Source organism: Anas platyrhynchos, chromosome 8, assembly GCF_047663525.1.
Source record: "Anas platyrhynchos isolate ZD024472 breed Pekin duck chromosome 8, IASCAAS_PekinDuck_T2T, whole genome shotgun sequence".
In the NCBI taxonomy this organism is placed as follows: Eukaryota; Metazoa; Chordata; class Aves; order Anseriformes; family Anatidae; genus Anas; species Anas platyrhynchos.
In genome coordinates, this window is record NC_092594.1 from 19,763,783 (window position 1) to 19,779,819 (window position 16,037).

General features: G+C 55.2%; 2 protein-coding genes and 1 long non-coding RNA gene across 5 annotated transcripts in view; 2 read left to right on the forward strand and 1 right to left on the reverse strand.

Annotated features, from left to right (window-relative positions):
- The window catches only part of TNR (tenascin R), a 58,734-nt gene extending 54,170 nt beyond the window's left edge, over window positions 1-4,564 (forward strand). The window contains exon 22 of the mRNA XM_027462714.3: window positions 32-4,564. Within this exon, the coding sequence (XP_027318515.3) occupies window positions 32-151 (120 nt within the window). The 3' untranslated portion in view covers window positions 152-4,564. The remainder of the gene's footprint in view (window positions 1-31) is intronic.
- On the reverse strand, window positions 4,467-7,818 carry LOC119717604 (uncharacterized). The gene is made up of 3 exons (XR_005267438.2): window positions 6,943-7,818; window positions 6,670-6,712; window positions 4,467-5,365 (listed from the first exon to the last, which is right to left on the reverse strand). It is a non-coding gene; the product is annotated as an uncharacterized lncRNA (long non-coding RNA).
- Window positions 6,397-15,438, forward strand: KIAA0040 (KIAA0040 ortholog). 3 transcript variants are annotated; one of them, XM_038182990.2, is made up of 2 exons: window positions 6,397-6,419; window positions 13,034-15,438. In XM_038182990.2, exon 2 carries the CDS (start codon window positions 13,136-13,138, stop codon window positions 13,475-13,477), a length of 342 nt encoding a protein of 113 aa, XP_038038918.1. In that variant the 5' UTR covers window positions 6,397-6,419; window positions 13,034-13,135; the 3' UTR covers window positions 13,478-15,438. The 3 variants fall into 3 exon arrangements, with proteins under 3 accessions (XP_038038918.1, XP_027318700.1, XP_038038919.1); XM_027462899.3 differs by lacking the exon at window positions 6,397-6,419 and adding an exon at window positions 9,259-9,416; XM_038182991.2 differs by lacking the exon at window positions 6,397-6,419 and adding an exon at window positions 9,636-10,336.
- Window positions 15,439-16,037: the final 599 nt, after the last annotated feature.

Below are 16,037 nucleotides of genomic sequence, written 5' to 3' on the forward strand. Positions count from 1 at the left end.
TTACCCTGAACCTCTATTTTCCTCCTGCCAGGGAATTAACTGGTACCATTGGAAAGGCCACGAGTTCTCCATCCCCTTTGTGGAAATGAAGATGCGACCTTACAACCACCGTAACATCTCTGGGAGGAAGCGACGGTCCCTACAGCTCTGAGCCAGCCAACCCTCTCTCCCACCACCTGACCTTTTCTGTCATTTGTTTGTATTCTATAATATGAAAAAGGGGAAAAAAAAATACTGCTCCTCTGAGATAGTAACCTGACCCTCATAAGTCCTGGAGGGAACCACAGCACAAGCAAGGGCTGTGGGAGAGGAAAGACCTCATTGCTTTGCATCTGTCCCAGAGAAATACCAAATTTCCAGTCTCCCTACCCCAGTACTTTGGCCCTTAACACGAAAGGAAAGAGACCGACAGATTTTTGATATTTTTGTTAAAAGACTTAGAGAAGTCAATACCCCAGCAATACCCTGTCAGATGCTTTTGCCACAGGGCTCATGGCAGAACCCTTCCCCACAGGGACCTTGGTGCAGCCATGTCCACCCCAGCGGTGGCCAGGGCCACCCCACCAGCTCTGTGCCACCCCACGGGCACCAGCTCCCCCAGCAGGCAGGGGGTCACCTCTCTCCCCGGCATCCTGTCCTGAGCTTTGGTTATTGCAGGGGTCACCAGGAGGACCTGGAAAAGGTCTGCATACGTAGGTGAGCCACAGAGAACCCACAACTCGTACGCTGGGAGAGGAAAAAAAGAAAAAGGGAAAAAAGAAAAAAAAAAGATTCGTGCAGTCTGGCAGTCTTGTTAGGGCCCATTTCCTCTGTATGCCACAGCGTTGTCACTCACAGAGGTCACCGGGTGCAAACTACAGAGCCACAGAGAAGGACCATCAACCAATAAATTACTGCACAACCCCAGCCCAGCCCAGGTGCCATGTCCAGGGGCCTCCAGCAAGTGGAGAATGATGCCAGCAGCTGAAGGAGGATATATGCAAGCTGGGAAATGCCCAGTCCCTTCCCTCTCCCACACCATCCCTCTTCTCTGCCATCACAAGAGGGACCCAAATAGTGCCTTGGTATCACCATCTTTCTAATGGGAGATCAGTTCTTTCCCCTCTTTGAAGGAAGTCTTGGTCCATTCAGACTTCGGAGCACTTGGAGACCTATGAAAGGCAGACATGTTCACCCTTCCCATCCTTAATTTCTCTCATCTTAAGGAAGACAGAAACTTCAGGTAGCCTTGGTTGTGCTCTGCTGTCATCGGCACCACCTTCACAAACCCAAGCGTCCATCTCTCTGGATCCACTCCTCTGCAGAGGGCTGTGGTCAATGCTGTGCATTGTCCCTCAGAGAAGGGACTTGTCCACACGTCCGAGGACAATGCAGCTCATCACTGGATTCACAGCTGAGGGAGCATTACAAATGCTAAACACTGCTTTTTGATTTGATCACACTGAAGCTGCTTTGTCTCAAGAAACATCTTCCAGATGGGAACATAAAGGCATCTTTGCAGTAGCTTATAATTCAGGCCAGTGTCTCTTTCGTGGTCATGCTCCTTGGTTTGCTAATGTTACTCATCGCTGCTGTGGAGCTGAAGAAAGGCCTCCAGCAGGAAACGCAGCCTCTTCATGCATGCTGTGCATCGACACACGAGCTCAGCCAAACCCCAGGTCAGGATCAGATACAGGGTCTGGACCTTCAGCCAGTCAGCTCACAACATGCCATCTGGCCACATAGAGGATGCTGCAGCTCATGCAGAAATGAGGCATCTCTTCTTCCTTCCCATCAGCATTAAATCAGGCACCAGGTGCAGCAGCCAGCTGAGCAAGATGATAGGATCTGACACAGGCAGTGTCACTGATGACAGTATCTCACACCTCCTGAGCAGCCCACCCCATTTTAGGAGCCAAAGAGCCAACAGGTGGCATCAGGTAGAGCTGATTAAAGGTGAAGAAGCCTCCTACTTGACCAGCACGGCAACATTTTTCCCCACCACCAAGCTTTGGTAGGTAGAAGTGCCCTAACAAAAGCACTGTTGTGTGGTGGTTATAGCCAGGAGCAGAGACTCACAGAGGATGGCATTCATCTCCTGTCTCGGACGGTGCTGTTTGCTGGTGCACCCAGGTGAAATGAAGAGACGTCAGTGGGAAATCGGGAACTCAGCATTTGCTATCAAGGGGAAGGCAAGAAACCTCTGTTTTCATAAGCACAAAACAAAGAGAAAATCAAAACTTGCCTTGCTTTTCCAGGAGGCTCAAAAGAAGACTCTCAAAGAGGCTGATTATTCTTTGAGCAGGTTTCCTGACATGTGTCCCTCCCTCCCTGCTTACATCTGTCATCCCTCTTATAAGTCCTGTGGCTGGGATGAGAGAGCCCGGCTGACACCACCCCATTGCCGGGTCTGACGGACGCCCTTGGAGATAATATTCAACCTTCCAGTGTTATTGTAAACCAAACAGGTTCTTTTAGAACAACAAAGGGGCCCTCACCAGTGCAAAACGCTGGCTCCTCCCTGATTCTTGGTCTGCTCTTGCCTGCTTGGCTTCTCTCCTTTGCTGTCCTGATGGTTCAGGCACCCTTTGCCTGGGCGTTGCTGTCGTTGCATCCCTTGTCTCACACACGGCAGCAGGGTGCTGCCTTTCCATTAGTTTGGTGAAGCAACACTGAAGTTGCTAAAATCTTTGGAAAGGAAAGATATTTACAAGCTGCAGTTTTGCTCTCCTGGTGACAACCTAACCCAAGCCCAGGCAAACGATCAGCAGTGATGACCAGATCCTCTGGGCCATTGCCCCTCGTTCACGTTGTCCATAGACAAGATGCAGTTTTTCAGAAATTTATTTTTCATCAGCTCATGATGACATTTTTTTTTTTTGGACTAAGCGCCTGCCAGTGGCTTCAAGCAAACTTGTTTTTAATGGTGATGCTACAGAGTGGCCAGATGACTGAGTACAGCCTCTCTGTATCCTCCATCACCCAGAAAAGGGCAAGCCCTTTTTTTCAGAATTCATCTCCAAATACAGCAACTTTGGCCCTGTCCCTCATCAGGGTGGCTCAGGCCTGACACTCCCAGGAATGAAGGCTGGGTCCCGCATGGTGCTCATCTCAAGAGAACATCGTTCCGGTACGTGGCCCATCGCCGGGCTCTGCCCAACCAGTTTGTATGTCCCAGGCTTGTCTTAGACCCCCAGAACGAACCTGAAGCCCCTCCCCAACCCACACCGGTCCTGCAGAGCCACCTCATGTCCATCACCCAGCAGAAGACCCACAGGACCTCCCAGCCTTGCAAAGCCACATCTCATTTTTAACCCCGAAACCCCAGAAGGAAACACCAAGGAGCTTTCTCATCTCTTGCCCGATGTTTTCTTTCCCTCCGTTTCCATTCCCAGCTGACCTGAAGCCCATCTTTCAACCATGTGCTGCTTTAAAACACAGCCAAAGAAAAAAGGCCTGAAAGGAAAAGCTGCTCTCAGTACACTGATCCTCAAGACAGTGTTCAGAAATGGATAATTTAGTGAAGAGGCCTCCCTGAAAATATCTGGGCTTTGGCAGAAGGATGCTGGAGGAGCGTCGGCGCCACTCAAAGACTGGGGAGAAGCCTTTGCCTCTGCTCCTTCTCTTTGTGTTCCTTCACCATGGGCATCTCAAAGTGCAGTACGAGCCTAAATGTACTCTCACCTCTTTTCCAAGGGGATATTTACCCCACGTGAAGCAGAGCTTAGGGCACCCTGATGGAGTTCAGCAGAAGCCAAAGCTCCCACTCCTGGGGTGGCCACACACCCCCGGCAGTGCCCGTGAGCCTTGACCCTCCCAGACACTGCCAACAAAGAGTTCTCACCCCCCCAAAAAAACTTTAATCCTTACACCCATTGACCAAAGGCTCTGTCCTGGGGCCAAGCCCAGCCCCACCAACCACCCAACCGAGCCCCCCACACATGGGTTGCACCCTCCATGGCCACCTTCCCCCCCTCCCTATACCAGCTGGTGTCCGAGTGGGGATGGTGCCATCTCCCTGCCCCTTGTAGGGGAGAGGTCTGGGGGTATGGGGGGGAAAGGCTCATCCCTGGGGAAATGCTGCCCTCCAGGCCCCCTCGGCACCCAGCCTGGGGGTGCAAGCCCAAAGCTCCGCAGGTGCCAGCAGCTTCTTGGAGGGATGGTGGCACTGAGACAGAACCAGCCCAACAGAAAGCAGTCCCCTGCATGCAGGCATTACACTGCAATTGTGCTGATTGCTTCAAAAATCCAAAACAAATAAATAAGAAAATTAAAACAAACACACGCAGATAAGAAGGAAGAATGGAGGCAATGAAATCCCTTGGACAGATTCTAATGAACTAAAACACAGACCACTGCAGCCAAATGAGGGGGAAGATGAAAGCAGATAAATGCATAAAGAAAATAAATAAATAATATATTAAACAACCCTCCCCACCCCGTAATGAAAACGTAGCTGGGAGAATGGGATCGACGCTTGTTAACCATTGTTAACTAGTATTTTTAGTCCTGACCGCTCTTAGGCTATGTATAGTTCCTTTTTTTAATGCATTTTCTATACATTAATAAAAGATACCGAAGGAGCGAGCTGTGTGCCTGTCTGTGTCCCCGCCTGTCCGTGTCCCCTGCCCCTAGCACCCATCCAACCCTGGGAGGAGGCACCAAGCCCCTGTTCTCCCACCAGGGACTCTCCTACCCAGGACCTACCCAGGGCCCCTCCTGATTTTTTGTGTCCCAACAACTTGGCCGTGGGTGCCAGGGGTTTGTGCCATGAGGTTCTTCCAGGCTGGGAGAAAGTGGTCTTCGTGCTCGCCAAGTGTGCAAAGAAACATGAAGGGGGAACACAGCAACTGAGACACAAGGGGCAGAGCAACTGGGCTAAAAATAAAAATAAATTTTAAAAAGGAGGAACACTGGGTACAGCCCAGCACAGAGGGGCTGAGCAGTCTGCATCCTTGGAAGTTCTCAGGATCCAGCTGGAGAAAGCCCTGAGCAACCCTGTCTGCTTGGGGCAGCAGGGACCTGAGCCTCTGAGGTCTTCTCCGGACCAAGTTACCCCCGCACCCCATTCAGAAGAACAGAGAGACCCCACAGTCGGGTCAGGGTGGCTGGTCCTTAGGCTCCAGGTACAGCAGGAGCAAGCCGGGGGCAGAGCTGCTCCTTGGCCTCAGTTTCTGTTCACAAATTCAACTTCCCAGGGGTCTTCAGCTCTGCAGTTCACAGCTAGAGAAACCAACCAGTGCCAGTGATCGGGAGTGGAGCTGGAGACCCCGACACCTTTGGTTAAAGCCCCCTCCTGATTTAAACACGAATCTGTCCCCAGCACGAAGGAACCCCTCAAAAGCCAAATTGCAAGGCAGCCTCCTTCCACCAGCAGAACGTGCTCCTGGTAAAAAAAGAATAAAACCTTAATTTAGCAAAATCTCCAGGACAAGTCTGAATTTCAGAGAGCATGGGAAGTTTCCCTTCATTTTGCACAGAGGCTTTATTTAGATCTCCTCCTCCTGAATTTCCATGCTCGCTGTGCTGCCAGCCGGGATGAGAAAGCCTGAAAGAAGCCCTTCTGCCAGACTGCTACAATATTTGTGAAATTTAATTTTGGAGAGACAAAACCAGGGGAATTTGCTTGGTGGTGGTTTCTAAACTTCTGTTTCTCGCTCCAACTTGAGAGAGAAAAAGGAACCGCTGTGCATGGGGCACAGCCACAGCCCCCCCGCTGCCGGGAGCCCTGGCCGAGCACTGCCTGCACTCAACAGCCCCTGTGTGCTGCTCTGGCAATGGCCCAGTGCAGGCCCAGGGCCAGAATGGCTCTGATTTGCACCAAGCAAGGTCCACAAAGCCTTTTAGAGATGAGTGAGCTGGATGGCAGCCCCACCAGGGTCCCCATCCAGCACTGAACAAGGTGTAGTTGCGTGGTGCCATTTCACATCTCTCGCCTCCCTCCTGGGCTGTGCACGGCAGCCACGTTCCCCCGGGGCTCTTCCAGCCCGAGCAGAGCCCCCAGCCACCAGCCCCACTGCCTGCACTTTGTCCTGAAACGTTTCATCAGAGCCCTCTTACCAAAGTCCCCTTCTTGCATGAGCGATGCTCAGGAACTTTGTCCCACCAGCAAACATCGGGAGCACGGACAAAGGTCCCCGACCAGGCTGGCAGACACCAGTCCCAAACCCAGAGCCTGAACAGCTGCAGTATTAACCCGCTCAGCCTGCTACCTCCTCTCCTGAATCCACACCACTGCCCTCCTTTCTCTGCCAGTCACCTCGTCCCTGTGCCCAGAGCGAGGGGGATGCAGAAGCCATCTTTGGTGTCCACAACAGGCCCTTGTCCCCATGCTGTCCCCAGCCTTGGTGACATCACAACAAACAAGGATGTTGGGGAGGGAGAAAAGAAAGCAGCTTTGCAAGGAAAACCCTCCAGAAAGTGAAAGAAGGAGTGATAAGGTGGGAAATCCTATCATTGGTGATTTGACGAGCAGATGAGAGAAACTGGGGGCAGGGAGGGAGGAAGGGGCACCGTGGCATGAGGAGTGGCATGGAGGGATGGAGGAGTGCCAGCATCCCATGTCCCCCTGCCGCTGGGGACAGGCCCAGGCCCTTGGGCCACCCTCCAGCTCCCACGTCCCCAGGGCACCCGAGTCATGTCGAAAGCAGCCAGCATCTGCCCACTCCCCGTCTCGTATCGGTTCCTCACCCGTGACCCAGAGCTGCCCCTACCCACCAGCTCCAGCGTCCTCCTGGGGGGGATAAGAAGAGGTAAAGCCGCTGTAAGAGGAAGGCCTCAGGCATGTTTTGCCTCTTTCACCTCCCACAATTTGCATCTCGCTTTCGTTTCCTCAGGCACCCAGCTGCTGTCCTCCCCGCAGAGCCTGCGTGAGCAGGGGGAGCTCAGGGCAGTGCCACCAACCAACACTGGCAGCCAGGGGTCTGCAGCACATGGGGACCCCCTGTAAAACACCCCAAACACCTCAAATCCTGGGCTGCTGCTCCTGGAGCAGGGAAGATTCAGGTTAAACTTCAGCTCCAGCAGCCAAAGTCCCCAGGTGGCCAAGAGCTGTGGGACACGAGCCACATCTGGGAAGTCCCATCTGAGGTGGTCCAAGCCCCTGGTGGGGCCGGTGCCACCAGGCAGAGTGATCCAGCCCTGCCAGAGCCGAGCTTCAGCTCCCCAGAGGCACCAGCAAGTGGCATGTCCCACAGAAACGACTTGCAACTGGCATTTTTATTTATTTTTTTTAATTAGGCAGCTGCTTATCATTAAAGAAATGGCATCACCTCACCCAGCTCTTACTGCTCCCCTGGGCTCAGGTTTGGCGGTGCTGCACCCAGGGGCCCCAAGAGCACCGCTCAGCTGAGGGAAAGAGCACGGCTGGGAGGGGGGAGCCAGCTGCGACCCTGCTCCCACAAACACGAACGTGTTTTTGCCTAAAAGGGAATTTTGGCAGCTCTCAGCATCAGGCAGAAACCAGGTGTTCAGAGCAGCATGAGATTAAAAAGTAGTAATAATAATAAAGGGAAAGAAATCCAACCAACCCAACCGGCATCTCCACTCACAGCCGTTAACCCCCGGGAGGCCGCCTTGCAGCCAGCAATCCCGATGGAGAGAAGCCAGGTCAGATACAGACCCTGGGGCAGGAAAACCCCGTGGGCACCGAGGCTGTGTCCTGGCATCGCTTGTTCCCATGCAGGTAGTTGACACCCCCCCAAAAAAAACGCAGCCTTGGGAGGCAACGGGTGCTGGGATCCCCATTCCCACTTACACAGCAAATTGCAGAGCGAACCTTGGGAGAGGAAAGGCTGTCACTGAGCCCCCCAGACCCCAAACTCCATGATGCCAGCCAAGGCACTGTGCCATGCTCACCCTCTCCTCCAAAGCATCGCCCATCCCATCCTCCTCCCACCTCTCAGGTTTTGCTCCAAAGCCGGAAAGGCGACTGCTGCTGTTCAAATAAATACCAAGGGCTGCTATTTTTATCCAGTGAGTGACTGGGCATGCTTTATTTTTGGTGTTTAAGCTGCAGCCTCCCTTTTTCTTTTTTCTTTTTTTTTTTTTTTTTTTTTTTTTTTTTTTTTATAGCTGGGAGGGGGTAGAGGGAAGGAAAAGGCAGAAGCATCGGGGAAAAATGAAAGGAATGTTTCCCTGGGAGCAGAGTTTTCCATTGCTTACTTTAAGCTGGGCCAGTGTGTGCAAACAGAGAGCCGAGGGGAAGGTGTGCCCGTGCCTGCGGCCGCTCCTGTCTGTGCTGCCTGGGAGGCAAAATCGGGAAATTTGGGGGTGAGGGTGCAAGGCTGCAACACCTCGATGGGGAAAAGTTTGCAGCAAGCGGTGGGTTTGCTGGCAAGCCCGAGCAAGGAGGAATTAACATCACGTAACAATTGCGATTGAATGTAGTAAACATTTGCCTGAAAAGCAGTGCTGCAGCAAATGCACCCCCGTTAATGTCAGCTAGGGGCTGGGGCAAAAAGAGCTCTCGGCTGTGGGATGCATCTTTCCAGCCACGATTTTGCCCTTGATTTGAGTTAAAAACAAAGTCCTGGGGGATTGCATGCTTTGGGTAAAAATAGGCGATTTGCTGTGAGCTCCCGTGGCTCCTATGGGATGCGTAGGCTCGCGCCTGGAGCGCCGATGCACTACTGGCGCTGTTTTCTCTGCCAGCCAGAGGCACTTCAGCTTTTCCCAAACTTTTAGGTCTTGTTCCAGCTTTAAAGGGACCAAAACTCCCACAAAGGTCTCCACAGGTTCCTCAGCCTGAGCTGGAGGGCCAGGAGGAAGAAAAAAAAGTGGCGTAAATCCGGCGTGGGAATGATTCATTGGCCTCTGAGTCACAGCTTCCTCTTACTCGGTGCCGCTTCTGAAAAACAGCAAAGGCGTCCCCAGCACCCGGGCACGCTGGGCACCTCCTGCCCAGGGGGTGCCCCTTTGCCATCGCCCAGCACACGCTGTAGGAGCCAGGGTGGCCCCACGGCCTGCGGGGCAGCGTGGCGGACGGGTGAGAGGAGCAGGTGGTGGGCTCCGAGCCCCCAAAAAGCCGGTGGCTGCGTGAAGCCTCCCATGCCAACCCAGCGCCATCGCGATGCCCCGTGACGGGAGCTGGCACCGTGAGGGGCACGGGCGCTGAGGGCGACGCCGGGGATGCTTCCACGTTGCCCCCCAGGCCCTGGCTGAGGGGCTGGCGTTGCTCAACCAGAACTAAATAAAGTTGTGGAGCCCCCAAACCCCTCTCGGGGCGCCCCCGTGGGGGCGGGCTCGGGGCAGGGGGGGTCCGGGAGGGGCCGGCCGGGGGCGGAGGCAGCGGGGCCGGGCGCCCGTTCCCTCCCCGGGAGGGCGGAGGGAAGGGAGGGGAAGGGGGGGCCCCGGCGTCGTCGTCGCCTCCCCGGCGGAGCTTGGGCGAGCACCTGGCCGGGGACGCGGGGCAGACGGAGGAAGGCCTCGGAGCGCAGGTCGGGGGCGGGCAGGGGCTGGGGGCTGCGGGCCGGGGGGGCGCTGCGGGAGCCCTGACAGCGCCGGGGGGCTTCGGGTGGCCGGGCCGGGGCCGTGCTGATGGGGAGGGGGGCGCAGGGATGGGGCCGAGCTCACGGCGGAGTTTGGCTCTGCGCCGGGTATCCAGCGCCCGCAGCGGGAGTTTTGGGGCTGGGGGGGGGAGCGCCGGCACCGCTGCGGGCTGGAAGGGTGGCAGGGGGAGAAAGGCGAAGGCTCACTTGGGTTTGGGTTTGGGTGGTGGCTTTTGGCGTGCGTTTGGATTTTTTACCATTTGAGGAACATCTCCCGAGCCTGCTGTGGGTTGGGGATGCCGGCTGGCCAGGCTGGTGTTATGCCTGGTTCCCAGCAGGGCAGTGTGCAGGCACAGCTAGGAAGGGAACCGCTGGCCCTCAGGGTCAGATTTAACCCGGGTTCCCTTCAAGCCTGCAGGTGCAAAGGGGAAGTGGATGTCCTCCCTCCGTGCGTGCCTTGCCGCCCCTGTGCCAGCTGTGGCAGCAGGCCCCAAGGGAGAAGCCCGCACATAGCAGGTCCCAGCCCCGCTCTCAGGGAGCTGCCGCCTCCCTGCAATCTTCACCTCTGGCCCCAGCACTGCGGTCGCTCAGTCTCAGGCATGGGCGAGCTGGCATTGCCAAGGCAACTCTGTGTTTTGGTTCCTTTGCCTCCCCAGCCCAGCCGGGAGCGTGGTTGGCCCCATTTTGTGCTTGTTTTCCACCCACGGCCGCCCGTAACGCAGGAGATGCTCCCCGCCCTTGAAAATCGGCTCGCTTCCAGCCGACGCCAGTTAAAAGAGCCGACGTTGGGCACCCACGGTCAATAAAACCTTACACAAGGGGCACGGAGAGCGGCCCCAGCCCCACGTCCCCGCCACAGGATTTCCCAAGTGAGTTACCGTGTCAGCTTTCCCCTGACGTGCTGCCAGTGCTGGCTACCCAAAAACAAAGAGCTCATTTAGCAGGGCATTGAGCAGCCCTCCCAAAGACACTGCCCTGTCTCTGAGCACCTCCCTGGCCCAATTTTTGGTCCCATACCTCAACCGAGAAAAACAGCCAAGCTCCCGCCAGCAGCTCTGCGGGCTCTGAGCTTAGGCCCATCAGGGGCTGTAGCATGGACGCGGCTCTCCCTCTCCATCCTCTCTCTTGGAGGGAGATGCTGTGGCTTCACCAAACTGAGCGACACCATGAAATTTTCCTAAACGGTGAGGCTGCACTGAGGCAGCCTTTGAGCTAGCGACGAGTGGCCTCGGCTAACCCCTTGCGCTCACAGGCTCCAAAGGCACCAGTTTTCCTGCCCTCCCCTCCCCTCTGTTCTTTAAAACTGAAGAACCCCTTTCTTTAGCACATAGACATCTCTTCATCTGCAAAACAAAGGGCGATGCGCACACCAAAAAGAAAAGGCGTTTATAAACCAGCTGCGGAGCCGTGCTCGGAGGTGGCTGGGGCTGTGGTTTCGGCACAGGGCAGTGCCAGGGCTGCCCCCTGCCCCTCGGAGGGACACTGCCAGGTTGCTGCACCACAGCCCCCGGTGCCATTACCCCACGTCGGTGGGCTCGGGTTGGGACCTGCTGCTCCACTGCTTCCCCACATGCCTCAGCCAGGAAGGTCCCTCTGGGCCAGGCACATCCCAAAATCAACCAGTCAGGGCTTTTTTTCAGCACATTCAGATCCATTTTCAAGTGGAAGCATTTCAAAGGGCTCCGCTTTTCTTTTTTTTTAAACTGCAAACAATTAATTATGAGCTTAAAAGGAAGTCCTAGCCCTCCTTCCCTCCTCTGAAGCTCAGAGGCAGTAAACACAAAGCAGCTCAGTGCAGGAATAAAACTGTACATCCTGTTTTGTCTGAAACTAAGGCGGTTGTTGGTCTTGTGTTGTTGTTTTGTTTGTTTGTTTGCTTTTTGGAGTTAAGTGTATCATAGGAGCCAATGTTCCTGCCTGGATAATGAATGGCCAGGGTATTTATGGATAAATGGCAAACTTGCCTCGCGCAGATGGCTCAGGCCGAGGGAAAGCTGCTCTGTTTATTTGTGCTGCCATTTAACCTTTATGACATCTCTACTAAAAAAAGGCCTCTGAGAGGAGGCAATCTGGGACACCGAGCATCTGAAAGAAGCTGTCCTCTGCGTTCCCCCTGTGCAGAACCTGGGGGCAGCAGAAGTAGCAATGGGCACTAGGGGACGGTCCTGTACCTCCCTTGGGAACAAACCCTTTTTTAGTTTCCCTTGGAGCGTGCAGGAAGCAGAAGATGCAGCGCTTCCAAAGGCAGGATTTTCCCTTTGGTGCTGCCCCTTGGAGCCTGCCTGCCCAGATACCGCCCCTGACAGAGAGCCCTGCTTCCTCTGGGGGTGTCACAAGCGCTATGTTTAGGGCTAGGTGGGGCTCTTCTGGTTTCTTTTTCAGAGGGGGTAGTTTTTCTGGTCACTAGGAGGGCGTATGACTGTGAGGCTAGGCGGGAGGATGTGCATGGCAAAGTGCAGCGGAAACCCACAGTGCTGCGTGCACGAGCATCCTTGAGGCCGCAGGTGCTGCAACAGCAATAAGCGTGGTTCAGAGCGGGGAGTGACAGCACCGCAGTCGTGGAAGCTTCAAGCAAAAGCAGGCCAGGGCTGTCCCTGTTCCTTCCTGGGGGAGTGTGGTCTCTGCAGGAGCAGCCAGAGACCCAGAGACTGGGGGTCATCTGAGCGGAGCCCAGCTGCCAGTGGCTGTTGGCTCTGCTCAAAATTTCTGCGCTTCGCCCTAGGTCTGGCTGCTGGTGATGGCAAGCAGCCTCTCCTGACATCAGCGGGGTTCAGGCTGTACAGCTGAGTTGTCACCCTGTGAAAGTCTGGTTTTCCTTTACTGTGCCTCAGTTTCCCCTTTGGTGCACACTGGGATTTTGATATTCCCTGGAGAAGCTGTAGGGCTTGAATACCAAAGGCTGAGACACCAATGTAAAACATGGAGCAAGGGTGAAACATGGTCTTAGAGCCTGATGTTGCTCCTGCTGGCTCTGTCTACACAGTCCATAATTCAGTGAGCCCCAAAACTTCAAATACAGGGCTCAAAGGCCCCTGAGGAGCTTTGTCTGGCCCTAAGGCAGGACCAGAGGGAAGCTGGGAGTGGAGGCAGCAGCTCCCTTACCCCTGCCTGCCTCCACGGCGGGTTGCCTGCAGGAGGGTTTCCCCAAAAACCTGGGGCTCAGCAGCACCTTTCCCTCCAAGGGAGAGGAAAACCTCGCGTCATGCCACAAAAATGTTCCTCAGCCCTGCCCAAGCCTTGGAGCAATTCCCAGGTGAGTCACAGAGACTCCTCTATCCCAGGCCAAGGCTCATCCCACTCCTGCAGACAGCCCCTGCTCACACAAAGGTGGAATTGGGTGCAGGGCTGCTCTCTGGGGACTGGGGTCCCGCACCACACCACAGGTGATGTGCTCAGGTTCAGCAGGCTCTCACCTACTGAGTGCTCCTCGCTGGAGGGACACTTGGCCGGACCCCTCTGTGGCTGCAGACCTCTCACCCTGCAGAGGCTTTGGCCGTGCTGGCAGCTCCAAGGAAAAAAATGCCAAGGGTGCAGGAGCTGACCTGTGTGATTTCTTGTCCCTGCAGGCACCATCCAGAGCCACTTGTGAAGCCCGATAGCTCTTTACAGGAGCCAAACGTATCCCGAGGGGCCTTCAAGCGGAGGGAGCCTGCTACCCAGGGGGCAACATGGAGCAGAAGATCAGCTCTTTCTTTAATTCCATCTTGGAACTCATCCGCACCAAGCACAAGGAGGGAGTCTTCAACACTGTCTGCCTCGTAGTGCTGATGGGCCTGCCCTTCGTTGTCCTCATCGCGTCCATTTTCATCTGCTGCCACTGCTGCTTCTCCAGCTGGCGGCGGCGGCGGCAAAGTAGGAAGAAAGGTGGCCCCAGCAGCAAGGGGCAGCCACACGCTGACAAGAACAAGAAGAACAAGAAGAAGAAGAAGAAGAAGGATGAAGAGGACCTGTGGATCTCAGCTCAGCCCAAGCTGCTCTTGCTGGACAAGAGGCCATCCTTGCCCATCTAGCAGACAAGAGGACACACGGTCCGTCCCCGCAGATGCTGCCGGTCCTTCCAGCTGTGCACTACGAGGGGCAAGGAGATGCCAAAACTGCTGCCATTTCACAGTGACTTTGAGAAGAGGCAGAGCCCAGCACCGAAGGGCCAGCACAGAGCAAGGCAGTTGGACGCAGGTTTGTGTCCCGCACTGCAGCGGTGTGCCCGAAGCTCAAAACCCCGGTGAAGGACACACACGTATGTGCGGACACCGGTCCCACCGAGCACCTGGGGGTGACCCGCCACCAGGCTGTGCACCCCCTCATCTTGGAGTCACAAAGCAAGCCGAGCACAGCATTACAGCACGGCGCAGAGGCATCCTGTCCCCTCTGGCCCCCAAACCAAAGGCAATAAGAGCACCGCAAGGTGCAACTCAGCCCGACCTCAGAGACCTCAGGACCCAAGTTAAGGCAGCAAAGCAGAAGTTCACGCTACCACCCAGCCTAGAGGCAGGAAGGAGCGAGGAGGCCGCAAGACCAGCCCTTTTGCACCAGCACTTCAAAAATGTTCCTTGAAAGACTGTTTTGTGCAGACTTGCCTTTGAAGAGCCCACCGTGCTGCAGCAAAGGCTGCACCACCTCTGTGCTACTGCAAGAGCAGAGACGCAACCTGAGGCTGTGTAACAGTTCAGCTACGGGCATTAGTGTTATTTATTGAATGACTACTAAAGAGCAGGACCAAAGGCCCCCTCTGCCGGGGGCTAGGCACACTGAATCGGTATCGGAGCGGCAGAGACACTTGCCTGGCACACTCAGGCCTCCTCTCGGCCCATGCCACGCACTGGGACATGCGCAGACCCACCAGCACACGCCGCTGCCAGCCGGGGCCAGGCGGGCAGCTCTCCCAGCTGCTGCATGGCTGTTGAGACAGCTGCATCTGGGATTTGGGATGTGCTGGAGGGTACATCCTGTCCTTCCTACCCAGCTGGATCCCGCACCCATCTCCATCCCCATCATCCTCCCCTCTCCATCACCTCCTTGGACAAGCGATAGCTCAGCCAGCCTCAGCAGCTAGCAGCCCACACCCAGCTCTCAGCCCTGCTCAGGTTTAACCCTCTGCTCCCTCCACACCTACCTCCTGAGGAGCTGGGGGATCTCCTCTGCGCCCCGCTCTCCATCCCACTAGGCTCTGTCTCCCCCAGTTTGCTTTGCCAGCGAGGGATGCGCAGGTGTGATCAGAGGCTTCATCACATCCATTTTTTGCCCTGCATCCTCCTGCTTTTTACCACTTTTTAAAGCCCCTGGTGCAGACTGGAGCTGCCAACCAGAGCCAGACGTGTGGGGAGGAGAAGCCAAACCTACAAGGACAAGCCTGGATGGAGCTGCTGGACGTGGCGACATCCAGCCTGAGGAAAGGCAGTGCCATTTTCCCAGCTCCCGGGTGGGAAAGCCAGCAGTTCCCAGCGGTCACTTGTGTCACCCGGCCCGTTTGTCCGCCTCCACCAGGGCGGTGACGCTAATGTCACATCACAGGGCTTGGCTCCGTCTGGCTGCGTTGGTGACAGCCTTGAGGCCAGGCTCCTCCTCACGCAGGGCTTAAATTGCCCCCATATGTGCCTTATTTCCCTCTTCACTTTGTGACCATTGAAACAAGCAGCTCCCTCCTCCCCCAGAACAGGAAGCAACATATAATGGTGGGAGAATGAGGCTTTGCCACACCTAATCCCAGAGAGAAACATCTGTCCCCTGGCCAGGTACTGCTCCCCAGTTCGGCCAGACCAAGAAGGGTCTGCAGGGTGACCCCACAGCACCCACCGTGGCGAGGAGGCGAGAGCAGCACGGTACAGAAACGCCGCCACGTGGGCCCTGCGCTGCAGCCACCCCTGCACTGCCTCCCTGCAACTTCATTTCAGCATAGACCTCTTATTTTCCTAAGGAGTCCATGCAACAGGGGAAAAAAATAAACTTTTTGCTTTTTTTTTTTTTTTTTTTTTTTTACAAAAATAAATTACTGCAAAACTGTAATCAAGTGCTGTATCTCTAGCTCTCAGTCATGTTTACTTTCATGGGGAAATTTTTCTTGTATCTGTGCCCTGGCCCTAGATAAGACAGCGGGAGAGCTCAGTGGTCAGAGGCTCTGTGCCTTCCTGTCTACAGCCAGCTGTGCAGCTCCAAGATGTTTTCTTAAAGAAACAGCTTAGCTTAATCAAGTTTAATGGCCTCGCCTTGCTAATGAACACAGTCGAGCTCCTCTCCCCAAGGGCAAGAAGTAGCAGGAGGAAGAAAAAAAAAAAAAACTCTTTGCAGCTCAAAACGCTGCTTTTTTCCTCCTTGTGGAGGGTCTGCAGCACAGTGAGCCCCAGCTGATTTTCATCAGACAAGTATTTCACGGTGTCTGCAGCTCCTCGCAGCTGTCTGCACCAGGCATGCAGCAGGGCCAGAGCTTCCCCAAATGGGGCAGTGAGTGGCTGCAGAGTTCCCTGTCCATGAAAACAAACAAAAATGAAACCTGCCCCCGGGGGTGGAGGGGTCAAGTTGATCATCCCTTAAACTGGAGCAATCCAGGGACTGCCAAAACTGTCCCATATGCTC

Bases quoted from the DNA above. Each gene is read 5' to 3' on its own strand.
- KIAA0040 (XM_038182990.2), top strand. From the start codon at position 13,136: ATGGAGCAGAAGATCAGCTCTTTCTTTAATTCCATCTTGGAACTCATC.